At 39.3% G+C, this 26,700-nt stretch overlaps 2 protein-coding genes across 2 annotated transcripts in view; one reads left to right on the top strand and one right to left on the bottom strand.

Annotated features, from left to right (window-relative positions):
• MYH7B (myosin heavy chain 7B) overlaps window positions 1-2,167 on the top strand; it is a 54,370-nt gene extending 52,203 nt beyond the window's left edge. Inside the window, exons 38-40 of the mRNA XM_044447482.1 lie at window positions 182-277; window positions 675-812; window positions 2,048-2,167. Coding sequence (XP_044303417.1) covers window positions 182-277; window positions 675-812; window positions 2,048-2,059 — 246 coding nt within the window. The 3' untranslated portion in view covers window positions 2,060-2,167. The remainder of the gene's footprint in view (window positions 1-181; window positions 278-674; window positions 813-2,047) is intronic.
• Window positions 2,168-2,904: 737 nt separating this feature from the next.
• The window catches only part of LOC123031982 (transient receptor potential cation channel subfamily C member 4 associated protein), a 38,622-nt gene continuing 14,826 nt past the window's right edge, over window positions 2,905-26,700 (bottom strand). The window contains exons 4-19 of the mRNA XM_044447535.1: window positions 25,686-25,743; window positions 24,150-24,205; window positions 22,804-22,932; window positions 21,664-21,865; window positions 21,123-21,311; window positions 20,311-20,453; window positions 19,427-19,558; window positions 17,298-17,356; window positions 15,145-15,246; window positions 14,325-14,408; window positions 13,636-13,726; window positions 10,851-10,991; window positions 10,651-10,759; window positions 9,996-10,108; window positions 8,753-8,959; window positions 2,905-5,616 (exon numbers count right to left, since the gene is read on the bottom strand). Of these exons, the coding sequence (XP_044303470.1) occupies window positions 5,479-5,616; window positions 8,753-8,959; window positions 9,996-10,108; window positions 10,651-10,759; window positions 10,851-10,991; window positions 13,636-13,726; window positions 14,325-14,408; window positions 15,145-15,246; window positions 17,298-17,356; window positions 19,427-19,558; window positions 20,311-20,453; window positions 21,123-21,311; window positions 21,664-21,865; window positions 22,804-22,932; window positions 24,150-24,205; window positions 25,686-25,743 (1,953 nt within the window). The 3' untranslated portion in view covers window positions 2,905-5,478. The remainder of the gene's footprint in view (window positions 5,617-8,752; window positions 8,960-9,995; window positions 10,109-10,650; window positions 10,760-10,850; window positions 10,992-13,635; window positions 13,727-14,324; window positions 14,409-15,144; window positions 15,247-17,297; window positions 17,357-19,426; window positions 19,559-20,310; window positions 20,454-21,122; window positions 21,312-21,663; window positions 21,866-22,803; window positions 22,933-24,149; window positions 24,206-25,685; window positions 25,744-26,700) is intronic.

Genomic DNA, 26,700 nt, shown 5'->3' with positions numbered 1-26,700 from the left:
ATTGGGCACCCTGCTGCTATTTCATTACATAAAATATAGACTGCTCCAAGAGTTAAGAGTAGCTTTATGCTGTAGAAAATGAAGCTGCTAGAGAAGAGGAGGTCAGAACATCCTTATAAAGTGTGGGGCAAGTGAGACTGGCAAAACCTGAGTCAGCTCATGTGCGACCATTGCCTTTCAGACTGAAGAGGACAGAAAAAACCTGGCACGGATGCAGGAACTGATTGACAAGCTCCAGAGCAAAGTGAAGAGCTACAAGCGCCAGTTTGAGGAGGCAGTAAGTGGGGCTCTGCAGTGGCACCCCAGCTCTTAAAGCAGCAGAAACGAGCCCTCTTCACTGAAAGCTCCTGAATCACCAACAGCCCTTTTGCAGTGATGTTTTACTACTGTGCTGCCACACTAATTGAAACCAGGAACCATGTTCCATAAGGGGCATGTCTGTCCTTCAGATTTTCCCATAGGCCACTACTTCAGTGTTGCCAAGCTCAGTATAATTTGTCCTTGCTTAACCCTCTCCTGGGTCATGTGTGTATGCAGGGTGATCATATCACCCACCCAATCTCTCTTCATGAACTTTGTAGGCCATATCCCCCATGCTTCTCATATCATAGCACAGACATGGGGCATGATCAACTGTGCTTCCATTTATAACCCATTCCATCTTCCACTCTTAGGAACAGCAAGCCAACTCCAACCTGGTGAAATACAGAAAGGTACAACATGAGCTGGATGATGCCGAGGAGCGGGCAGATATTGCAGAGACACAAGTGAACAAGCTTCGGGTTCGCTCTAGGGAGTTTGTATCACTGAAGGTAAGGGCTGAGCTGTTGCAACAAGGCAGGATTGGGGATCTCGCCCCCTGGGAAAGGTGCATTCCTTCAAGGGTAACTGGTGGGGGGGCATAACCACCCCTTTTCTGTCTCTGTGCCAAACACTTCCTAAACAGATTTTGGGCCCAAGCAAGCTGTCCAAATCTGCCGAGAGTAAAACACATGAAGAGTGGAAGCACACCAGGCTTTCCCTTCCCTCCATTATTAATTTCTGCCCATAGAAAATGACTTTGTGAAGAAGGTAGCTTTTCTGGCCATAGGAGCTCTCCTCATGATTGAGATGGCTCTTTTTTGTTTGTTCCAAGCTGTGTGGGGAGCCACCATGGATTCAGAAAGTGGCTCTCTTTGAGGAAACAGGTGGAGCCAAAATGCTCCACCCCATCTATTTACTGCCACCAAATCCAAATCCAATTGAAAGGAAAGCACCCAATGATCCAGAATGCAAGAACAACCAGCATTCTGTATCATATATTTACTTACTCATTGGATTTGAAATGCCCAAATGCCTGTTGTTGGAGGGTATTAAGGTATACCCTGCTGTCAGTGTGTATGTCACATGATGGTCAGGAGGGAGGGACTGATTAAAACATTGGGCAGGAGTGCCAAAAAACGAAAGACCATGGTGCAACTCTGGGCCACCATGAAGATGAGAGACAAAGCTGTTTATGTAAAAAAGGCAGGTTCTCATCTTGCTTCTTACCTTCCATGCTGGGTGAGGAGGAAGAAGACTTTTCTTCTTTACCCAGGCACAGAAACATAATGGGTTGTGGAGGACAGCAGAGCTGAGGGTGGGGCGAATGGATAAGGATGTGCCATAGGCTGCACTGTGTCTGGGTGGTGGTATCTCCCTTCCCGTTTTAGGAGAATCATTTTTGTGCATAATGCTAGGGGCCGGACAGGGCAGAACTGAGCCTGCTCAAGTGGTGGCCTTGAGGCATTGTGGCATTGCTTATAGACAGTAAGAACATAAGCAAAGCTCTGTTGGATCAGACGAAAGCAGCAGCCTTCTTTGCAAGAATGAGATGGCCAAGATGCCCCCTCCTCCCAGGAAGGCAGTGTTAGACTCTGAGAGCAATGATTGTATCACTGGCTTCCAAATTAATGGTGTGTGGTGGGAGAACCGTTTCAGAGAGAAATGGAGGAAAAAGGAAGTTGGGACTCTGGGAAACTGCTGTATACGGACACCATTCTAAACCAAGCCTTTTTTTAATTAATAGCATGAAGAATAAGAAGCCGCAGTGCAACACCTCTACTATCATGTGTGTCTTTGTATAGATGTAAATGGCTGCAACAGTCATTTTGGTCTCAGTAGTGAATAAAGCCTATCATTCATGAAAGCAAGGCTCTGTCCTATTTGTATGGTACATGGGAGAATGTGACATTTGTCCTATTAGAAACATGTTTGAAATTTAACTTTTACCTCCACCTTTATACATAAAATTGTCAAGTTCTTTTAAGGGGACACTGTGTCATTGTTTCTCATCCAGCTATGGAAGGACTTGAAGAGACTTCTCTTGTAGCAGTGGTAGAGTTGTTTGCAAGTACTTTAATGAAGGGAACATACCCCCCTAAAAAGTTTGCACACCAAGAAATAACTGAGTGACCACAGAAAGGGACTTCAATGAGATTGTTCTGGCTGTTCTGCTTTGCCTGAGGAGGTAAAGGAGGACATTTAGTGATAGGATATTTAACAGAAGCAGTACAGTTGACCAAGGCCTGGAACACACCTTTGTCCTCTTAGGTAATTGGGCAGATTATTATTAATAATGACAATGGATTAGGAAACAAATGGAGAGCTACCTCTTCTCAAAGCACACTATGTGATTATTCTCAGATTGAAAGGTCCTTGCGTCCTACATATGCATAACTATACCAGACCTGCAGATATTAATTTTAAGGAGAACTGGTTGTTATGTATCAAGGATCATTCAGACTGTTGCAAGTAAATAAAGAACTGGCAAGACCAACAATTTATGGTACTTATTCCTAAACCCAATTTGGGTTCTCCATACGAAGTGCAAGAGCTCAGCTGCTGTGAAGATTAGTGCAGAAAAGAAAGGCATTACTCCAGGCAGCTTTTTAAAATAAAATTCTTTTAATAGTTTCCATTTAATACATTTATGTGCTGTTAGTAAATCAGCATTAATCTGGGCAGCATGATATACTTAAAATTTCCAGGAACATATGCTGGCCTGGTGAGGACCACCCTTTTGCCACATGTCAGTTCTGTTCCTTTAGTGATTACAAAGCCAAACTAAAGCTGGTGCACAGCCATTAGAGAGTGACTTCATTTTTCTCTAGTCATACATTAACTGTCACTCATTGGTACCACTCTTTGACGCACTTAAGCCTACCATTGCCATCTCTAAATATTTGCAGAGAGGGTTCCACAGGAGAAGCCATGGTAGAAGTCTGACATACAAGCTTCCTAGAGCTTGAAGGCAAATGGTGCAGCCTGAGTCAAAACCCCCAGCCCATCTCCTTACACTTGCCTATACCAGTAAACCAAAAACAAATACAGGCAAAACCACTAAGCTGCCCCCAGGAGTAGATAAGGAATTTTCACTAGTGAGAGCAAATGTATAAAGGATAAAAAGCAGCCTGACCATTCAATGGCAAGGAAATATGTGGTGATGACAATTAAGTTTTAGTGAGTGTTCTTTGCAAATCCATGGCAATGCTGTTTGGCTGTAATGATTAATACTATTCAAAAGGCATTCAGATTCGTTTGAACCTTTTAATTCATAGCATTTATTTTGAAATGTATGGCTACTAGAGTTCCAGAATTGGCACATAAATTTAACTGAGGTGAGAGGGGGAGTAAACCTAAAGGTTGCTTGTACTGAACACTGTCCCAACATCTGCACTCTTGAATGACATCTGTTAATGGCATGTGCGTGTATAAAGCCAGTAGACTGGAAACAAAATTCTTCTCATGTGTCACTGTTTGCTTCTATTTAACAGACAGATAATTTGCTTCCAAGTTTCCATTTTAACTTTTGACAAGCCACAAAGGACAAGACAGATGGTAATAGTCTTAATAAAGTGCTGTTTTGTTTCACCAATAGATTCACAATTAGAAGTACTATACATTTTAGCCTGGAAGTGGGAGCTTCTAGGTTTTTTATTTTCTTCAGACCAATACTTCATTATTTAGGATAGCAACTGTGCCAAGTCAACGACAATAAAACAGTTCTTTCCATTATTTCTACCTGAAGGTAAAATAAAGAGTGCAAATATAAGGGAAAACAGTCCCTCATTCCCAGTTATTCTAAGTTTCTTGTGGATGTTTAAAAATTTCCTTCAGAACAAGGGCTGATTCTACGACTTAGTCTTCCTTTAAAGGATACACAAAACATACGGATTCAAGTTTCTCAAATATGTATTCAGATGTAGGTAATGATTCAAAACTGTAAATTTACATGTTAAGGGTCAATCAGAATAATTCAGAACTGAAGGAAAGGGCTGCTAAAGTCTCTAAAGTGCTATAGCACAATATTGCAAGAAATGTTCATTTCAGAAACTTTCTGGCTTTAACTATCAGCTATATTCCAAGTGACTTGCTCAAATGCTGGCAGTTACAACAGCAAACCCAGGACTTGCTAAGTACCTTGTCTTATATGGAATACAACATGCAACATCTAATACAGGTGCCAATATGATAAGGGACACTTCCAGTAACTATCACAATTCAGAAACATAAGTACATACACCAGAAAAAAAGGTGTTAATTTTGTAATTTTAGTCTGTGGCACTAGGTTCCTAGACAGATTAGTTAAGACTCCTATTCAAGATTAGATTTCATGTTCACAGCTAAAGCAGGACTATGGAAGGAAATGTTAATCTTGTACTGGTTGTTTATTGACAAAATGGTCAGGCTGCAATATTTAGAAAAAGAATTAAGTGATTTTAATTTATTAGTGCCTAGCCATAGCTAGGCTTTCAGACTAATCCAATAATCACAATGTATGCCCGTTTTAGACAACACTGTAAAATCAGTTGGAGACAAAAGATTTCCATAGAATGGAGGGACATATTTCTGTGTGCAATACCACAACCAAACAAAAGAGGAAGTTTGGACACAGTTTTGAAGGAAACAAATACCAAAATAGTTTACAGAGAGGCTGAGACAGCCACTACCTCCATGAATGTCAAGCAAAACCCACACAAAATCAACTCAGTCCCAATGCAAAGGAAAAAGCATGGAATTTTTCCCGGGAGGAGGGGAACTAAGGTGGCTTAACTGTGGCTGGTGTGCATTTGGTGTGCCCATAAACTGGCTTGAATGGCCTAAAAATTGTCTGCACTTTTAACATGTGATCCTGGTAACCAGGAGGAAAAGCCAGAGCTTGCTCAACTGAAGGATCCCATCTATTAGGCTCAAAGGGTCTAGCCCCAATGAGCAGGAAAAGGCCAGGCTTTTTTTTTGCAGACGGTTTCTTATAAAACACAAGAGTCCCTGAAAACATTGCCCAGGAAGTTTGTGACATCTTGCTCATCAAAACAGAGCTGGGAAGGGAGGCAAAAAATGTTTAACATGGTGACATTCCATAGCTCCAAGCTTGTGCACATAGCATATCCCTGAAAATCCATTGTCTGCAAGATTCCCTTGGAAGCACAGTCCCACTGGAAGCCAGAAGTGGAAGAACTACTCTTCGGTGAAATCTCTGTCAATGTCCATGTATGCCTCATCAATGTAGCTAACTATGGCACAAGGTGATGTCCGGTCTGGACTAAGCAGTATAGATACAGTCTCTTTCCAGTAGGAAAAACTAATACATGAACTCTGCAAAGGAAAATAAAAGCATGTTTAGGCTATAGCAAAACAAGCACCTCTGAGCATCACTCACTGTCCCTTGAACAACCCCAACCCTCACCAACAGCTCTGAATAGAAATCTAACACACCCTTTATTAAGCACAGAGAAGCCAAGATGTTACCCAGAATTCACTTTAGAACATCTGCATGGACAGTTTACTTCAATTGGTTTAGGGAGTAAGTTGCACATAGGAAGTTACAGGACAGAGCAGAAAATGGCTCACATGCCTTTTGACAACTATGGTGGTAAAGAAGGAGGTAGCAAGGTTGAATGTTCAACTCTGAAGAGCTCTGTACAACTTGAAAGCTTGCTACGCCACGCTGTGTTCACAAGTGGCTCAATGAGTTGTTAGCTCACACAGACAGGTATTTCCATCTAAGAATTAAGTAACTGATCATTTGACTAACATAACTAAATCCAGGTGTTGGGATAATCCTTTTTAAAGACACATATTTGGTATCTTTGTGCTGTATAGAGAGCCAGTGTGGAGTAGTGGTTAAGAGCACAGGAATGGGACTCAGGAGCTCTTGGTTATAGTCCCCACTCAGCCATGGAGCTCATGGGGTGACTTTGGGCCAGTGACAGACTCCCAGCCCAACCTACTTCTCAGGGTTGTTGTTGTGAATATAAGATTAAAAGGAGGAGAATTATGTAAGCTGCCCTGAGTTCCCTGAAAGAAAAAAAAAAGGTGGGATAGGAATAAACGAAGGCATGCTTCACTTTAAGTCCAAAACTGGGCTGCATACCCAGCATAAATCTAAGTCATAGAACAAGAAAAGCTGATTCTCCTACTTACAGAAATTGCCCACATTAAGTTATATGCTTAGCAAAATTTATCCTGTTTATGATAAAATTCAGTTCCCTCACTTTTGAAGACCCTTTTGTGCCTCATTCTGGCTTCAAGGATTTCATCTTACCCACACACACTTTTCAAGCCTATCTTCACAATTGTAATGATAAGAAACAAACTTTTCATTTTGAAATCAAAATGATGTTTCTCAAGATGAAGAAATTCATATGTACTATACATGCTTGATGAGAATAAACACAGAACACGAGCCAGTTTGGAGAAGGCCACCTGTTCTAACATTCAATTTCTTATAATGCCTTACCTGAAGTCTCCAGAAACCTCAGAATGAGAATGTTTTTCATTCATATTTTAGAAGGACACCTGTTCTAACATTCAATTTCTTATAATGCCTGACCTGAAGTCTCCAGAAACCTCAGAATGAGAATGTTTTTCATTCGTATTTTGTCTCGGGAAGTTACACAACCACTTGAAGACATCCAGGATTCCTATAATTCATGCATTTTATAATCTCATTAAGCTGCCTTGTGAGGCTGCTACTGTCAGAACTGGTCACTACACAGCACAAGGCACCTTCTATGCCAGTCATGTGACATTTGAGGTTATGCTGCGAAATAAATCAAGCAGAAACTCCTTAATACATTCTGGTACTTTATACAGCCTAGAAAAGCATGGATTAAGCTTGGGACAAACCCTAGGGGAACATGTCCCTCTAGTGTTTGTGAATTTCCTCTTGTGCTCAGTCTGAGCCAAGCTAAGAGGAAGTCCATGAACCATTGCAGGATGAAGGATATACAACAGGCAACCTTCTTTGCCAGGGAAAGGGATCTCAGGGTACTGGTTGACTCCAAGCTAAACATGAGTCAGCAGTGTGACATGGCAGTCAAGAGGGCGAATGCCACCCTTGGATGCATAGCCAGAAGTGTGGCTTCTAAATTGAGAGAGGTACTACTACCACTCTATATGACTCTGATGCACTCGCAACTGGAGTATTGTGATCAGTTCTGGGCCCCTCATTACAGGAAGGATATACCCAGGTTAGAGTCAGTGCAGCATAGGGCCACAAGGGTGGTAGCTGGATTGCAGGGAAAGCCATATGAGGGAACTGGGTCTTTTCAGAAGCCATATGAGGGAACTGCAGAAGAGGAGACTCCGATCGGATCTGTTGGCGACATATAGGTATGTGATGGGGTTTCACTCGGAGGTGGGTAGAGACCTGTTCTCCCCTGCATAGGAGGGAAGGACGTGCTTCAGTGGAGCCAAGCTCAAGGAACCAAGGTTCGATTTGGATGCCAGGAAGTACTTCCTGACAGTTAGGACCCCAAGGGTATGGAATGGGCTTCCACGGGAGGTGGTTGAGGCCCCATTGGTGAGGGTGTTCAAGGATAGGCTAGACATGCACATGGTAGACATGTTGTGAGCAGAGCTGGCTAGACTGGGGGTCAGACTAGATGGCCCAGGAGACCCCTTCTGACTCGCTCTGTTTCCATGTTTCTTTTGCATCAGGTGCAGCAGCACAAACGGCTGCTACCCATGACATGGAAGAGGGGCGTTGCTAGTGGTTCCGTGGGGCTCCATTCCTGGTAAGCCCTATGTGACCAGCCTTCTTCTACATCAGGTGCAGCTAGCGAAATGAGTGCTGCATGTGGCATGGAAGAGGGGCGCTGCTTTACACAGTGCATGAAGCTAGATTCCTGGGTGAGCACCCTGTAAATGCCACGTGCACTTGCTGGGAACGCTGACTAACTCCACTGCAAAATGAACTGGAGTCTGGGGAGCTGAGTGCAGGGAATCTGACAATTTCTACCCCTGGACAAATTCCTCACATATCCATAGCATGGACCAATCAAGCAGCAATTTTCTATAACAAAAAATTCAGCATAGTTTAGATCCAACTATAGTAAATATGGAGTTTCACTCTGACAATGTAACATCTACTGGAAAGTAGCTCACCCTGGTAAAAACAGTAGCAGCTTTCCTCTTGATTATAGCATTAGAATGTTTCTGCAACATTGCCACATCTGTTCTACTCACACATAATGGGGGAATGATAAAAACACAAAGTATGCATTCTATTTTCTTGTGCACACATTTAAACCTTCTTTACATCTCCCACATTATTTCTAAAACACATCCTGATAAGTAGTGTGGCTGTCATACTGGACTGGTTAGGATTTAACAGCTTAGAATGTCCATTTGTAAAAAACAAAACAAAACCAGAAACCCTTGTTCTCCACTAGGCCAAAATAATGGAATACAAGGAAGATATACCAAAACAACTGCATTTTGGACGTACATTTTCTAAGCAGGTGCTGTCTTTGTCCTTGTTGAGGTAATGTTGTTGCCAGAAACGCAGAAGACTGTGAAAATTATTCAGGATGAAGCCTGGGTATTTCTTTTTGTATTCCATCTCCTGGAGCGTATGCAGATAGAAAGGGAGCTTGTCTTTCCTTCTGGCCAGCATTAAGATAACTAGACTTGTGTTCAGACAACTTACATTTTCCTAAGTTTAAAAAAAGAGATTATTCTAGTAGATCAAGATAAAGGACCATTATGATTAAATAATCTGAAAACCTGATAATGGAATTCAAAAGTCCAAAGGATATGAACTTAAAAGAAAACATCATATCATCAAAATCTATTTATATATGATCCAAAGATTTATTTATTTATTTAGAATATTTATATGCCGCCCTGTCACGAAGGCCTCAGGACGGTTTACATAAATAATTAAAAAATTATATAAAAACATAATACAAATGAATTTCACATCCACCCTGGCTGCAGATTAAAAATGTATTAAACCAATATTAAAAGTTATTAAAATATTGTTGGAATAAAAAGTTCTTAACCTGGCAAATAACGATGGCGCCAGGTGGACCTCTCTGGGGAGCGCATTCCCTAGGTGGGGCGCCACCGCAGAGAAAGCCCTCCTCCGGGTACTTTGCCTCCTAATATCTTTCATGGAGGGTTCCCGGAGGAGAGCCTCTGCTGCCAATCTGAGGGGGCGGGAGGGCAAATATGGAAGAAGGCGTTCCTTTAGGTATCCAGGTATCAAGCCATTAAAGGCTTTATAGGTAATAACCAGCAGCTTGAATTGAGCCCGGACTTCGATGGGAAGTCAGTGAAGCTGGTAGAGGACTGGAGTTATATGAGAATAATGCCCAGTCCCCGTCAGCAACCTGGTTGCTCTATTTTGCACCATCTGCAGTATCCGGACTGTCTTCAAGGGCAGCCCCACGTAGAGCGCATTACAGAAATCCAACCAGAAAGTAACCAATGCATGTGTCACTGTCGCTAGGCAATCGTCCTCCAGGTAGGGACGCAGCTGATGGATTAACCGAAGCTGAAGGAAAGCGCTCCTTGCAACCGCAGTCACCTGAGCTTCCAGGGACAGTTCCGGGTCGAGGAGCACTCCCAAGCTGCGGACCCTGTCCTTTAGAGGGTGTGCAACCCCATCCAGGGCAAGGTCCAGGCCACCTACACAGGAAATCGAACCACCCACCAACAGGACCTCTGTCTTAGTGTCAGCATTTTACCTGTGTAAGTGTCTGCACATGAATAATATTAATTAGCCGGAAAAGGAAGGACATCCTCATAGACATCTGTGACATGTATGATAGCAGGCGGCATTCAGACAAGACCTCTGCAACTGTAGGAAACAAGGCATTTGTTATGAGTTAAGTAAATCAGAATGTCATGTTTAAAAGGTGTAAAGGCATTTACAATATTGATCCCATCCACAATACAATCATTAGACAGAATGGACAGGTTGTTAACTGAGAAAAGCTATCACATGAAGGATCTCTCAAAATTACCACTTTATGGGCTTCAAAGAAAATCTCCCAAAGTAAGAGATGTGATAACATCAGCAGGTACTTATCCAGGGTAAACAGGTAGATTTTTTTCCTTTGGTATGATCAATGCACACAACCCTTCAGCACATGGTGGCTGCTGAACATCCTCTTGAAGTTGCTAGATGTGTAGGCTTTCAATATGAGGCAAATATCTTAATGGTAACCAGGATTTCAATGCATTTTTGAAAGCCCAATCCCATATGCAATGTCACTGCAGAAAGACCTGCTAGCTTTGGACAAGGAACTAATGTGTTCAGTAACTTTAGGTAGATTTCCAGCATCCACCATATGCAATAGCCAGCTCATGGTTTTTAAATGCTTCCTTGGCCTACATTACCTTTAATATCTGACTGGCTCTCAAATCGATCCAGAGACAAGGTGATGCAACGAACTAACATGTTGGAATCAACCAGTGAACTGTTGATCTGATTCAAAAATATCTGAAACTAAAGTAGTAGAATCATTAGGCTCTGCCCAGGTTGCAACACAGCAAAACTCTGAGTTTACAATTTGGGATTCTGGGATTTTAGTTTTTACCTTTTCGTCTGTATTGATGTATTTATTGAACCTCTTGAAAGCGTCTATATTGAATTTCATTAGTTCTCCCAGAAGGTCAAAATAACTCTGAAGCACATCTCGTGACTTGCACTCACTGTCAACAATGCAGTAGAGAATATGCTGGCAAGGGGAAAAATATTACCATGAATTCAAGACAATAATTTATAATTTATTACATTTATATCCCATCCTGTTAGCCAAAAAGACTCTTTGGGTGGGTTACAAGATTACAATGTCTCATGGACATAAATAAATAAAAATATTTTGTAACAGGAATGTTCTTCACTTTTCTTGGATATTGAAAAGGTATTTGGCAGAATAGAATAAAGCTACTTGATATTAATAGGAGGTATATTGAAAGAATGAGTACAATAGGACATAGGAGGTATATTTGAAGAATGAGTACAAATATTGGGCCAGTTTGCAAATTGTGCTTGGATGCACATTGAGCAGAAGCTGCTTCTTGGCTTACACACCAGGCAAAATAATTCACAATTTGCTGCCATAACATGCAAACTGGTCATTATATGATAAACCTACTATTAAAGTTATTATTGTTAATGGATATGTTTCGGATAACTTTTTCTAAAGAGAGGAAGTAGGGCTGCTCGCCATCCCACTACTGCTTGTTCTGTTCATAATTATGAAATATCTCAAAACTTTAGGTTCTTTTATGTCAATAGTAACTTTATACGCAGATCACACTATACTTTCTTCATCATAACCACAGAGATCTCATGAGCAGCCAGGATGAATAGCTTTTAACATTCTATACAGAGCTAAAGAGGAGCAACTGGCAGCTCTTCTTGGACACTGAAACTTGTAGAATAAAATGAGCGGAAAGATCTGAACCTTTAGTCTTTCTTATCAATTTATTTGGTGGAAAGGATCTCAATTAAAATGAGTGATATCCCCAAAGTAGTAATATTCTACTCCAAGTTTCAACATCAATTTTGAAAAGCAAAAGTAAAAAAAAATGTTAATACTATTTATCTGGACTTGAAAGTCACCAAGAATGGTAGCTAAAAACTTAACATGTGACAAGCAAGTTATAAGAAAACAGGAAAAGGGGCTATGGTAGTTCCTAATCTTAGCTAGCTGTCAAATTAGATTTATTGGAAACTTTCTGATACATTGTTGGAAGCAGAAGAAAACCATCATAGAGATTTTTAAAGTTTAGTATAGTATCAGGAAAAGCCCAATCATTTCCCAATTGATTCTTTTAGATTAAAACATTTTGTTCCAGGTTATCACCATATAGTTTTATAATGAATGATTAACATATATTTATACTGTGACTGGTAATGTGTTATTATGAAAGCAAAATTATGAAGGCTGACCAGAAAACTTGTGAAATAGTCAAGATATTTTAACTGGTGGTTTATGGTATAAGACCTTCAAACTTTTTGTATTTTTGAGCATACTTATCACAATGTGTTCATGCAGAAAATATAGCCAGGGAACAATTGTTTTAAAATATTGATTTGCACTGCTAATTCCAAAAGCCAATACTATGTTTTGTTTATTACAGTACTGATCTGGTACTTTTATTAAAAATGAATAAAACATTTGGGACAAAAAGCCCAATAAAAGAGTGAGAATGGAGATAGAGGAATATATTGAATAGAGCAATATCTACTGATTTGCAAAAAAAAAAAAAAAACTTATTAAAAATCACTGCTATTGACATTTCACTTCCCCAAAGAGGTTTGCCTGGTGCTGAGCCTATATTCTTTTTGGCGCCAGGTCAAAACCTTTTTATTTAAGAGTTATTTTAAAAGTTAGTTTTTTAATAGTTTTAATCACTCACTCTTGATTTAAAATTTATTTTTATTGGTTCTATATTGCTGTATATTTGTATCAATTGTTATTCGTTTTTTATTTTAATGTTTGTAAGCCATCCTGAGATGCCACACATAGAGGATGGCATATTAAAGTTCTAAATAAAGAAAGAAAGGTTAAGTCAAATTTATACTATAGCTCATAATTATTGCTGGCAATTCAACTGTGAAGTCTGTGTAAATGCTTTGCTTATATTTTGGAACTGTCCAGTTATACAAACATTTTTGGTCATATCACAATGTCTTACAGTAGCATTGCTGTGTTACTTTCAAGACTTGGGCAATAATATTGACCTGCAAGTGGTAAACCTGCTCACAGCAGCTCAAATGTGGTGGCAAACCAGAAAAAAGCTGTTGTGCCTCCAATATCTGGATAGCATGGTAGAACAGAATATTACAATTTTATAAAAATTAACCGACAACAGACAAATATGTTTATTGATAAATGAACTTTATTTACTTAATATTCCAGAATGTTGTATCAGGACAGTATGTGGTCATATAGTTTTCTTTACTGCAGAATAATTCCAGTCTTTGTGCATGCTCATATCCTTGATTATTTTATATGTAGTGTGTGTGTCTGTATAATCTTTGTAGAATAGTTTTATATAATAAAAAACTATAACCAAGACAATATCATGTTTTGAGGTCTAACCATTGTATGTTGCTTTACAGCCCAGTAATAAAATGGCCTTGTCTTCCTAACTTTCTTACAAAAAGGTGTTATTACTTGATAGAAGATTTAAAATGACCATTTATATCTGTGGGTTTAGTGATGAGAAAACACAGTAAGGTGAAAAGCTTCAGAGAGAAAGGCTAAACGCTAAATTATATATATACAGTAGATATTGCTAGTTTCCCTGCTATAAAAATAAAGTATTAATATGGGTTTGACAAACATTAGTGCTCAACATTTAGATTACCTCTAGGAGCCCTCTTTTTAGCAGGAACATTTGGTCTGCATAGGAAGTAGCACCTCGTAAGAAACTTTCAACTGCTCTGGCTTGCCAAAACCTAGGAAACAAAGCAAAATGAAGTTCTTGTTAAGAAATATCAGGATAACCTTGAATTAGGAAAACAAAGTAACTTTGTATCAGTTAGGCCTGATAAAAAAAATATGTACTATCTTTGAACGTCTTTTTTTATACAAAGAACCTAATCAAAATGTATTCTTTTCAACCACGGGTCAGTATCCAGAAAAGTGATGCAGACATGTGGGGGAGTACTGTACATGCAACTGGCTGAAGCCATTTCATTCCCTAAGAGACAATTTGCTAAGTGATAAGTATTTTTGAAAGTGGGAACTGTTGAAAGGGAAAACAAGAACAAACGCAATGCTGGATCTTCCTCACAAGTGTGTTATCACTGTTTTGGATTCAAGACAATTATTCTAAATTTCACATTTGTAGACCAAGCAACTTAAAGTCATGTGCAAGACAGAAGCAACACTGAGTAAAAGACTGCTGCTTCTGAGTACCATTCACCTTCATTCTCTCCACTTCAGAGACAAAGACAAATGAAACCATAGTTTTCTAATAGGAAGTAATGAAATGTTCTGCATGGGCCCTGAAGTTCAAGTTCTCCTACAACAGAACACTAGATTAGAACTCACCTGAATGATGATTCTGCAGGCTCTTTCTTCATTACCTGAAGTAATCTAGTTAGTAAGCCTCTTTTCCCGTCACAGACTAAACTTCTACAATATTAAGAGAAATTACAGTGAATAAACCAACTGGCTGCAGTGTGAAGCTCTAAAGAAAATGTATAGCACTTTTTTCTGCAATCCTAATACACCACCCTGTTCTATGCAGCAATAATCAAGCCCAATGTGTCAGCTCTGGCAGCCAAAAACTAAATGCTCTTGTATTTTGAGTATTTTGTAATTTCTGTACTATTGCAGTCAAACTCCCCCTGCTGATTAATGATTTTGTACTTAACTCTAAAAACCTTTTCAACAGTGCACAATTTTAGGTACCTTAAGAAAAAATCAAAAGAACACCTTGTCTGAATACACTTCTGTTTTTGATGGTGGTCCATAAACATAAGACTTCACAACAGTAAATATTGGGAACAGTAAATATAAGCTATTGACCAAATAGCACATGGCACAGAAGGAAGTGCAAAAACAGAAAGAAATGTGAACTGGTGTTGGCCCTATGGCTATAGTTCAGGCAAGCTGACAGCAACTCCTTGGAAGTTAAAAGGAGTTAAAGTTAACACCAGAGGGCAGATACGGGACCCAGGCTGCTTGAAATACAACCCTAGCATGCTACTGCTTATAGCTTATGTGGATCCTTTTGATGCTGAACCTACAGAAACATTAACTTCACTAGCTTGTGATCACAGTTTCAATAGGCAGGTCTGGTACAATGGAACACATGAAATTTCAAAACCAAGTTATACACACAAATGTACATGAATTTCTTTTTTACCTGTCCGTGTTGACAACTGCTTCTACCTCGGGGATGTTGGCTTTGAGGGAGATAGCGCTCAGTTCATTAAGTTCTTGGCTGTTTAAAAGCAGATACTTGTTCCTAATATAAAGATTGGGTCAGAGTGAGCTCATCTATTTGCTTTTTAAACTCATTATTCACACTGCATTTCCAAAAATACATACAATTTATAACTGCCTGCTCCTTCGTGGTTTGAAGGTTCTGCTGAATTGTAGAGAAAGAATGCAGTGGAGGCAGCATTAGTACTATCTTGGACAAACAACCCCACAATATATCTTTGTTTTGTACTACTTAAAAGCTTAAAAAGCCAGAATATGGAATCCACAGCATAAATCATATAGCAGAATATATGACAAGAGCTCCTAGAAGGCACAGGATTGAATTTCAAGACTGAACCTCCTTTTCCCCAGAACCTTTTGAGGAAGAATATCTTACAGATAACTTTGGATTTGGGGCAATCAGTTGGAGTTTTAGGTTTATGTGGACATGAGTGCATATGTCCCAGGGTGGGGGAGAAGCCCTGCCTCTCCAACTTTTTTAAAAAATCAGATTGCTAGTGGTCTCAACCGACAGCTCTCAGAAAAAGTGCTGGGTTCCATTTTTCCACCTTCCCAAGCACCAAGAATTTCAGGAAAGGTGGAAAAATAGCACAACCCTCACAGCTGTCAAGACAACCCAAAGTGAAAAATAAAGCTCTTGACAGCTTCTTTGGGTTGAAGCCACAAGGGATGCCTGATGCACTTTAACAGCAGACATTCCCCAAGCAAAGCATGCCATTTTTGACCAAGTTTAACAAAAAAAAAGGCAAGAAATTTAAAAATGCATGCTTGGGTTATTTTTTTAAAAGAAAGACTGACAAACTAGTGACAGCTCCTTCAACACACAGCTTGGGCACTTTAAAGGAACTGTCACTAGCTCTCAAGTTGGAGACTGCTTTTCTCAATCTCTGAAAAAAGAAAAAAGCATTGGAAAAGGGTCAAGGATGTTGTGGCATGTGAGAAGGGCAAATGATTGCATGGAACCAGTGCAGGTTTCTCCACTACTCCACCCCATTGTGGGTCAACTGGCATTGGCCTGGCTGAGCGCAGCAAGAACAAGCCAAGTGACTTGCTAGTTGTTTCCCAGTTCCCACAATGAGATTGATCACTGGGATTTGGATGACATGACAACGCATCACAGGTATAACAAACCCTAGATCATGCCATGTGTTGCCATAGAGACTGGTTGCCTGTCAACATGCCATCCTGTGGGGAAACAGTCTGGATTCACAACAACCTACCATGCTTTGGCACCCATGAGGGGCTGTCATGCCATGCAAAGCCAGTTAGAAATTACTGACAGTTCTTTTTTGTGAAGGGTAAGAATAACTACCATATTCTTTGACTTCACCCATGCCATTATCAGCTGCACAGCATGCTCATCCCCAGCAACTGTAGCCAATTTCAATTAACTGAAAAAATGCAAATCCATTTTAGGCATGCTTTTTGTATTCTAGTGATATGATATACCCTAGGCCTAGGGAGAAGCAATTCAGAGCTTCACCCTTGCATCATCCTTACAACAGCACATAGAGGGCATGGTAGGCTTAGTGCACTGGTTGGAATCCACCACTGAAGGGCACAGATACGTCTGAAACAACACTGGTTCATTCTGCAAGGGACAGGAGTGATAGGAGAGACAGCAGAATAAACAGTAATAGGTGAGAGTGAAACATTCACTGGGTCAAGATGGTTACCCTGTGCTTTAAGAAAGATCCCCTGCTTTTTATGAATTTCTCACATCTCTACTGTTTTGCTATAATAACCATATTCATTTTATTAGCAATATTTATTAGCCAAATAGTCCAAGCTACCAGTGAGAAAAATGGAAAATAAGGTTGCAAAACCCTGAAGAACACAAAAGTACCTACTTCTTAGGATTAGTTTGCCTTTCCTGCAAATAGATTAAGGCAACATAAGCAGTTCTCCCTGCCCCTTTATTTCAAGACATTCTTTGCACTCACTCCTTTGGAATGTAATCAAAGGCAGCTATTGCCTAAACTCTTGTCTGCATGGCACCTTGGTTCTGAACATGTGAGTCCAAGTTAGATACACGAACACACAATGTTTATGGCAAACATCTTCGATACTCACTCATGATGATCACTAAAACTCTGAAGTAGTCTCAAAAACTGTATCTTCAAGGTAATATCCTGCAGAATAAACAGGATGACAATTTCTTTCACAAAATATCATTACTATGTGACTGTTGGAAAAGTCAAGTTCTTACAGGCAGTCTTTTAAAAATATTTATGGCATTTAGAGAGAGAGAGAGCGAGAAAGAGAGAGAGAGGAGGCTGCTATTATTCATCAGAAAAAAGAATGATATTTTCTTGTTCTCTGCTAAAAGGGCCAGTTGTTATTGTTGCATACCTGAACTCTTAATGGCTAATTTCAACCATGTCCAGATTGATAAAGATTAAGATTGTGCCTAATTCATTCAGGAAAACACAACAAACAATAACTGGTAACAATCATACTATGAGAGCAGAGCAGAGCATGTGCATAATGATTAATACTGGAGAGCCACTGATGTCATAAGGAAGTGGCATATATTGCAGAATCCTATTTAAAAATCAGATCCAGGAGGATTTCAGATCTTTGTTTATGTTTCACTGTGTGTGTATGGGGAGGAGGGGTTACTGTTCAGTCGAAGTTTAATTTGATGGAGGCTGCAGGGCTGGGTAAAATCCAGGCAAATTCACAATGTTCCATTTTTATTTACTAGATTCAAATTATCTTCCCATTTCATGAATGGTCATTTTTATTTATTTATTTTATTTATTTAGAAAATTTCTATGCCGCCCCATTTGCCGAAGCCTTGGGGCGGCTCAAAAACATAAATAAACTTCGTTAAAATAATATAAATTAACAGTATAAATTAAGTTGCCCTGGCCAAAGAATAAAATAAATAAATACTATTAACAGTTAAAATGACATTTGAATAAAAAGGTCTTTGCCTGGCGCTGAAAAACAAGTAACGACGGCGCCAGGTGGACCTCTTGGGGAGCACATTCCATAGATTGGGCGCCACTGCAGAGAAAGCCCTCCTCCGAGTACTCACCCTCCTAATTTCCTTCACGGAGGGTTCCCGGAGAAGGGCCTCTCCTGCATATCTCAAGGGGCGGGCGGGCATATATGAACGTAAGCGCTCCTTCAGGTAACCAGGACCCAAGCCGTTTAGGGCTTTATAGGTCATCACCAACACCTTGAATTAGGCCCGGACTTCAATGGGAAGCCAGTGAAGCTGACGGAGGAATGGAGTCATGTGAACATAACGCCCAGTCCCCGTCAGCAGCCTGGCAGCTCTATTTTGAACCAATTGAAGTATCCAGACCGTCTTCAAGGGTAGCCCCACGTAGAGCACGTTACAGAAGTCAAGTTGGGAAGTCACCAACATATGTGTCACTGTCGCCAGGCAGTCGTACTCCAGGTAGGGGCGCAGCTGATGGATCAGCCGAAGCTGAAGGAAAGCGGTCCTCACCACCGCTGTCACCTGAGCTTCCAATGAAAGCTCTGGGTCAAGGAGCACTCCCAAGCTGCGAACCTTGTTGCTAAGAGGGAGTGCAACCCCATTCAGGACCAGGTCAAATCCACCCTCACCGAAGCCCGATCCGCCAACCAACAGGACCTCCGTCTTGTCTGGATTGAGCTTCAGTTTATTGGCCCTCATCCAGCCCATTACCTCGGCCAGGCACCGGTTCAGCACAGCCACTGCCTCACCTGGATTGGTGGAAAACGAGAGGTAGAGCTGGGTATCATCAGCGTACTGATGATTCCACAGCCAACACCTCCTGATGACCTCTCCCAGCGGTTTCATGTAGACGTTAAACAGCAAAGGGGACAAAATGGATCCCTGCGGTACTCCATGGCATAGCTGCCATGGTGCAGAGTCATAGTCCCCCAGCACCACTTTCTGGAATCGGTCATTGAGATAGGAGCAGAACCACTGCAAAGCAGTGCCTCTGACCCCCTATCCAGAAGGATACCATGGTCAATGGTATCGAAAGCCGCTGAGAGGTCCAGAAGAACCAACAGGGACACACTCCCCCTGTCCTTCTCCCTGCACAAGTCATCGTACAGGGCGACCAAGGCAGTCATGGCCTACCACAGAAGCCATGTTGTGGTAGCACCCATGACATTTCTTAAAAACTCCAGTCTACCCACAGGCCCAAAAAGGGTGGGGATCCCCACTTTATATCAATGATAAATCTAATACTCACTGGGCTACAGTCACAGTTTTGATTATGTCCATGCAAAACAAGGGCTGATGCTGAATGCTTCCGCCAGATCAATTTATCAAACAAATTATTAAGGCCAGGGATCAATCTGAATTCTGCAATCATCTTGTGAACCTAGGCAAGAATATATCTAGTCAATGCATTACGTTTATGCTTCCAGTCACTGTAGTAAGTGGTCCCATTCATGTATAGATAATAGTTTTGTACAAATAAAGTTGCAGTAGCAGCAGCAAACAGTTAGGGTGCCATCCTAAGTATACTCAGATTTGTTTCTTGGGCTTTAGGACTTGTTTCCTGTTTAAATCTGCATAGGATTGTCCCTTAGACATATTATATAATAATAATATTTTGGCATTGCTTCATTTATAAGAGAGCTATCAAGACCCACCCACAAGTAAAATCTGAGTATACTTAGACTGTTACCTTCCCACCGAAATGATACCTATTTATCTACTTGCATTTGCATGCTTTCGAACTGCGAGGCTGGCAGGGACTGGGGCATCTAAGGGGAGCTTATTCTGTTACATGGCACTGGGGATTTGATCTGCCAAGCCGCCAACCTTCTGACTGACAAGCTCAGCATCCTACCCGCTAAGCCACCATGCCCCTTAGCTATTATACCAACTTCCCAATATGCAAGGTATGTGAATCAACACAGTTCACTACTGCTTTATCTTACAAAAGGAAAATATACTATATATACATTTTAATGTTACTAGCTCAAAACGCATTGATTTATAATAATTCCAAAGTTTGTATTTGAATATGTATATAAATTTACAAAGTAAGACATGCATTTGAATTTGGAAAGCTATTGCTCATTCAGAACACTGCATATGTCTGAGCATTTAAACATAGAGTCTCACCTGATTCCTTTGTCTGCCCATTAAAAGAACACAAAGAACATACAAAACTTCCAGCTTATACATGATCTCATGCATAATCTTCATGGACTGTGGAAGCTGATTCCTTGTTGAAGTGTTGGCAAATCCACTCTCATCTGATGATTCTAAGAGAGAAACTTTTTTTCAACTTGGAAGCCTTCACAAGAAGTTAAATAACAGCTATTAATGCACAAAAATGTAGAAGGGAAAAGGTTGGTTTGTTCTTTGCAACAGAAGTAGATAATATCATAGAGATGAGTTGCTGGGAATAAACTGTGGGTTAAAATTGTGGGCTGCTTCTACCTCAACAAACCAAAGTTCCAGATTCAGACATTAAGGACAGCAACCTGAAGACAGGGTGTCCCTAAGCTGTTCAGCAATGGGGAAATGGGCAGGGAACAGAATGCTTGCTCACACTGCTTGCTGCCAAATCACCTATGGTTAACAAATGGTAGGGCTGTTTGCTGTATGAGAACAGGGTCTGTAGGTCAAACATACATATTTAAGTTATCTCTCTAATTAGCAAGAGCCATATTAATTCTCTTTGAATCATACATGTGACTGCAAACATAGTGAGAGCTCACCACAATGCCAGTAAGAGACAGACATGGCTCTCAATACAGGGAAGCTGGTGATAACAGCATGGATATACAAAATATACAGGAATCTGTCTATTTATGCAGAAATGAAGTAAGTAAATCCATAATTAACACAATAGTAAACTTTCAAACATGCATTATTCTGAAGCATAGCTACTTAATGGCTACTGAACCCATTTCTCTTCAAGCAGGTACCTGTGCTGCTTTGCTCTGTCTCTTCATCTGCCACACGCATTAGTGCATCAAGGACAAGTGCATTATCTAGCCAGGTGTACCACTCCTCCAACTCCTGAAGAAAACTAGGATTCCCTGTTGTCTCTGATACTTTTCTGGTTGCTAGTTTGCACAGTCGTTCAATGAAGCCTGGTATATTGAGAAGTGTAGCTATGATAGGAAGAAAACAGAACTGGTTTAAAATACTAAACTGTTGAAAAAATACTAAACTGTTGATTTAAGTTTGTTTAGAAATAAAAACTTAAATCAGGTGCTTCCATCTTAAATGCAAGTACACACATTAATTTTAGATTGAATAGCTAGGATTTCTTTTTCAGTGCAAAACAAAATGAATTTCTGCTGCAAATTTTGCTCTAGTTTTCAGAAGAGAGATGACCTTTTTCTCCCTCTCCCCCAGCCAATATTCTCTGTCTCTTGATACACCCAGGCTTCAAACTTGAAAATGCACACAGTCACTTCCTAGACTTCCCATTTTATGACTATCCTTGTTTGAAGTTTTTACCTTGATTAATTTCTGCCCGAGAAGGACCCAAGTTCTTCTTTTGTTGAGCATTTTTTGCAAGTAGTGTATGTTTATCATCACTGCCTGTGTCAAGTTCTGAAATTGTAACTGCAAGGATCCTGCAAAAGTTTGCAAGCTGCTGTTGGTCAAAGCTAGAAACTAGATTGGAGAGATTTGGAATATCCTCTAACTGAATCATTTCCTGAAAGGAGACAAGTGATATATTGAGTGTTACAATAATATCATTTGAAAATAATCAATTTTTTTTGTGAATTAACATGAACCTCTTCTATCAAGTGAGAGTAGCAAATTAGGTTTGCTAAGAGTTCAACATTCAACAGAGGCCAAAAATAGTTGGGACAGAGGATCATCTTGTTTAATTAGCCAATTAATCTTAATTGGACAAGAGTCTATTCTGTTTGTTCTGATGACTGCTTATTTTTGAAAGTAAAATTAAGAAAGGCTTTTTGCTAGCTCAAGGCTAGTAAGTAAGCCATTTTAGCTTATTAAAAGCTGTAGCTGTATCCAATGATGTTATGCAAATTTCTGCTCTTTTTTGTGCAACGAAAAACCATATTAAGTATCCATCTTCCTGTATCAATTATAGTAGGCTTTCTAATACAACAATTCTACAGAGACTAACCCCTCAGCCAGAATCTCCATAGGACAAAATCCATCAGTCTCTTTTTTTGGGGGGAGGGGGGGGAGGGTCTTCCCCAGTTTATATAAGAATGCAATCCAGACAACTTGCCAAGTCTATGGCACTGAATTATTATGCATAATTTTATTGAAAAGCTTTATCCCTTATGGTGTTACTCGGTTAGGGTAAGTTTTTTAGAAGGCTCCCATAAAGCCATCAGTCCCATGTGAATTAAATATAAATGCTTAAAATAACCTTGTAAATCTAAAGAATCCTGATTTAATTGACTTTGGTGTTCAGCTGACATCTTTTTTATATTTTGTGAGAGGCTACCCCCACATCAAAGTTTCAATGTGGTGCTTAATAGGAATTAAGAAATATGGATTGCCATTCATGATGTAGGATAATCTTCTGTTATTTAACACATACATTTCTACTTTCAAGCCTCAAGATTAATGATAACATGCCTACTGATAAATTTTAAAGAATTAATGACAAACCTTTTTCACTCCTAAAATGTCTTCAATAAGTGTGGCTGTTTGTAGGAATGTCTTTTTGTTTGTCATCAATGTAAACAAAAACAAAACAAAATCATTTCTTTCTGCCAATCGTTTAGTAACCCCTTCAGTCTACAAGAAAAAGAAAGTCAACATACACATTAGTAAAAGCCATTGTTGCCATGAGAAACACCCTAACTTAATCATCTGTTGGCAAACAGCTATCACGAGATATCCATAGCCCTTGAATTGTGATATGTGGTATGCTTTCTAGTAGTTCCCAAGCATACCATGAAAAGAAGAAACTCAAAACTTTTAGCAAAGTATAACTAATGCTGAATTAATGCTCATCTGTGCACTCCAATGCAGTTGTCCTGATGTGTGGATGAAAAGAAAAGAGAAAGTCATATCAGGGTTGTGCTTGTCTGTATCACTAAGACAGGACACTATTAAAAATAACAATTCTTGAATTGTGCCTCAATAACATGGAGTATAAATAAATATATAGAGTCCACTTCCTTCCAAATATACCTATATCTAATGAATTCATTTAGTTCTGAAGTTTCCAATTGCCTTCCTGTTAATTGAAATAGAAAATGACATGCGAACACCATTCCTTCCACAATTCTGGGAATTAACAACCCTGGAATTGATGGCTGAGATGTGTAACCCAGGTCTATGTCCAGATAAACTCACTGCAGCTTTCTCTGTGGGTGGTGGAGCCAGAAACCCTCAACAAGGAAAGCTAGGCTGCTGTAATCTAGTGAATATGACTTGTAGAACTATCTGAGAAAAGCATCTAATAGTCTTGCCAGTGCCTGTAAAAACTTCAAGAAGTATCAACTTTTGCTTTCTTGCAGTTTATTAATATGAAATCAATATTACTATATATGCTCAGCACTAAATATAAATTGATAATTGTTTGAAGAGTAAACTTTATAAAGCCAAGACATAGAGTATTTCTAAATACTATGAATTTAATTAGCAAAAAATGAATAAACAAATCACACATATCAGAGAACCTCCCAATGCATTTTAAAAGTAGTTGAAAATACTTTGTCAAGGGAAACAAATCACATTCCTGGGTAAAATAGTGTGTTACTAAGCACTGACTTACTTCCACTGGTAATGGTATCCATATAAAAAGGATATTTAGACAATATGCAAGTAAGAACAAGTTTCTTGATATATTGTAATATGTGAAATGTCATAGAATTATTTTAAAATCTGTTGAAATTTACCAGATTAATATACCACTTTAGATTTTTTTTTTTAGCACATCAAGAATACATTACGCCTAGTTGCATTATAAAGCAAAAATTTCTGTCAATACACAGAACAAAACTTACACATATGCAAGTGTTGTACAGTATGCTCAGGCAATCTTTGATAAGGTCATCGCTTACTGTAGGAGATAAAATGTTAGTTAGTCTCACACTCATACCTTTATGTATAATTTCACAACATACTGCTTTATACAAATAAACCCAAAAATTATAAAAACAGCAGGCAACTCAGTAAAATCCAACATGTTTAGATTTAGTGATGCAGGGAGCTATCCAATGCTGCCTGTGCACTGATAGACATACTGTTAATGCAATGGAAAGCTAGTAGTTCATAAACCAACTAGAAATCAAATGAAATGCTAGTTTCTGGAGCAAGGGCAGGTCAGCAGAGCTCACCAAAGAGACTGCTTTGGGAAATAATATCTTTCTGTCACACCAGTGATCAGTTCCATGAGTGTAATAGAATGAGTGGAGGGGTAGTAGCAGTATTGGATACTAGTGTAGGTGGTAACCCACCTACCCCATTTCAATGTTGACTCCCTAACTTTGGAATACAACCAGTCCCTTGGTTACAAATGAGTTCTGTTTTTGCAAAAACAGAAATTTGTTTTTAAGTCAATTTTTTATGTAAGTCTGATCACATATAGTAGGTCCTCTGCATTCATGGGGGTTGGGGTATAGGACTAACCCTAACCCTACCTCCCCACCCAAATTCACCAGTGCCTCCTCTTGCTGCAAGAAAATGCCAGAGACTTCCCTCTACAAATGGGCAGGACAGGAAGGCATGCTTTGGAGACCCTCCCCTTTTCCCCTTTCACTTCTTCTCTTTCTTTGGTGATTACAATTTTCCATAATAATATTTTTAAATTAATAGACTTGATGGCAGTTTGTTTGTAAGGGTTGTTTGCATCTAAGTGATTTGTAACTTGGGACTGTCTGCATACCTACCACCCAGGGCTATTTGTCCTACACATGAGTTTTAGGTACCAGATGAAAGCATGGTGGTTTACCTCCACTTTTCTTGTGCTGGTTTATTTTCACTTATGAATCTGTATTGTGCTTTTTTATTGATTTCTAAAGTCTCTGTAACTAGGCTTCATTTTACTATTTTATGTCTAATTAATGTCTAACTAAAAGGTGTGGTAGAAATGTGGTAGAAACCTTAAAATATACAGACAAAATTAGAGCCAGTTGGCAATTTGTTCAGATTAATATCATATAGTAAATATGAGGTAAATCAATGTTTCTGTATTTTTCATTGTTTATACAAATATGTATACAGCTGAGAGAAAAACTACAGTTATTGCAATATTGCTACCCTGAAAATAATGGCAACTGTAGATAATCAATCAAATAAGAAATTGTGAAACTAAGATACCTTAGTTATTTTTATTTACCTTACCTTTAGAAAAGCATTGTCTTTAATTTAAAAATTTCTGGCTCAGAAATTAGGAGAATTTAAATAATCCTGGAATAAGCCTGAAATTTTCTTATATAGCCAACTATATGTACAATATAAGCAAATTATATTCTTGACCATGCATGCATTAAGGCAGAATCAAAATATGGTTTAGTGATAGAATTATGTTATTTACTTACTCTTCTGTTTCTTCTTCTGTGTGATAAGAGTTGGTCTCATAAGTATTTCTACTAGAAGCTGTGAATTGAAACAAGATTGCAATAGTAAAAATAATGTAGGCATTATTTTAATAGTAACATCAACTGATTGGTTGTACTTCTAAGTAAACTATGAAAACTGCTATTTGTATTTTGACTTTAGTAAACTTTTCTTCACAAGTTCAGTCCATGAGTAATGGTTGTGTTCACACATAATTCTAAGTCACTGCTTAGTGGCATGAGTCCAAGTTTTAGTCAACTTGATTACCTCTAGAATCATGTACACCAGTTGCTGAAGAATATGGGCAGGACAATGCTGATACATTCATGCATGCTTAGGGGATTGTTCTTACAGATCTTATGTTTTAAATCATAGTTTCACATCTTTTTTGGAAGCCATAACCATAGTTTCCTAGTTCAACCATAACAGGAAACAGTGGATAATTAGATTTTCAGGCTTGTTTCACCACACACAAGGCCTAAAAGTCATGCAGCTGTGTGTAAATATACTGGCTTACTAAATGAAGATCTGATTATTTAAGTGGGGTTTATGAAGATGTTGGTAAACAGAAGCCAAACCTTCTGATCCCCTCCTTGTAGCCACACTGCAGGAAAAAGGAATGGGAAGCACATAGCCCAGGTCTGTGCACCTACTGTTACAATCCATCTTAGCATTGCACAGAAACCTATCCAGAAATATTCTGAATATTTCATCTGCAAAATGAAAGTTCTGTGAACAGGTCATCTAGACATACACATTTCAGTAAGAACATGCCACCTCCAGAGCACTGGACCAGCAGACCCTGAATAACCTAATGGCCCTCATAGTTGCAGTCAAAACTTCCCCACCTAAGCACATTAAGGTTTTTTTTAAACTACAAGTACTTACTCAACACACAAGCTTAAAACATTGCCTTATATAATCAAAAACATTCTAATATACATCATATTGGTTATAAATATTAAGCAAACACTAGACAATGGATAAGGACACAAG

This window comes from Varanus komodoensis, unplaced genomic scaffold (genome assembly GCF_004798865.1).
Source record: "Varanus komodoensis strain SLA01 unplaced genomic scaffold, ASM479886v1 scaffold52, whole genome shotgun sequence".
NCBI lineage: Eukaryota > Metazoa > Chordata > Lepidosauria > Squamata > Varanidae > Varanus > Varanus komodoensis.
The sequence above is the reverse complement of the archived record's forward strand: the minus strand, read 5'-3'. Positions and strand labels throughout refer to the sequence as shown.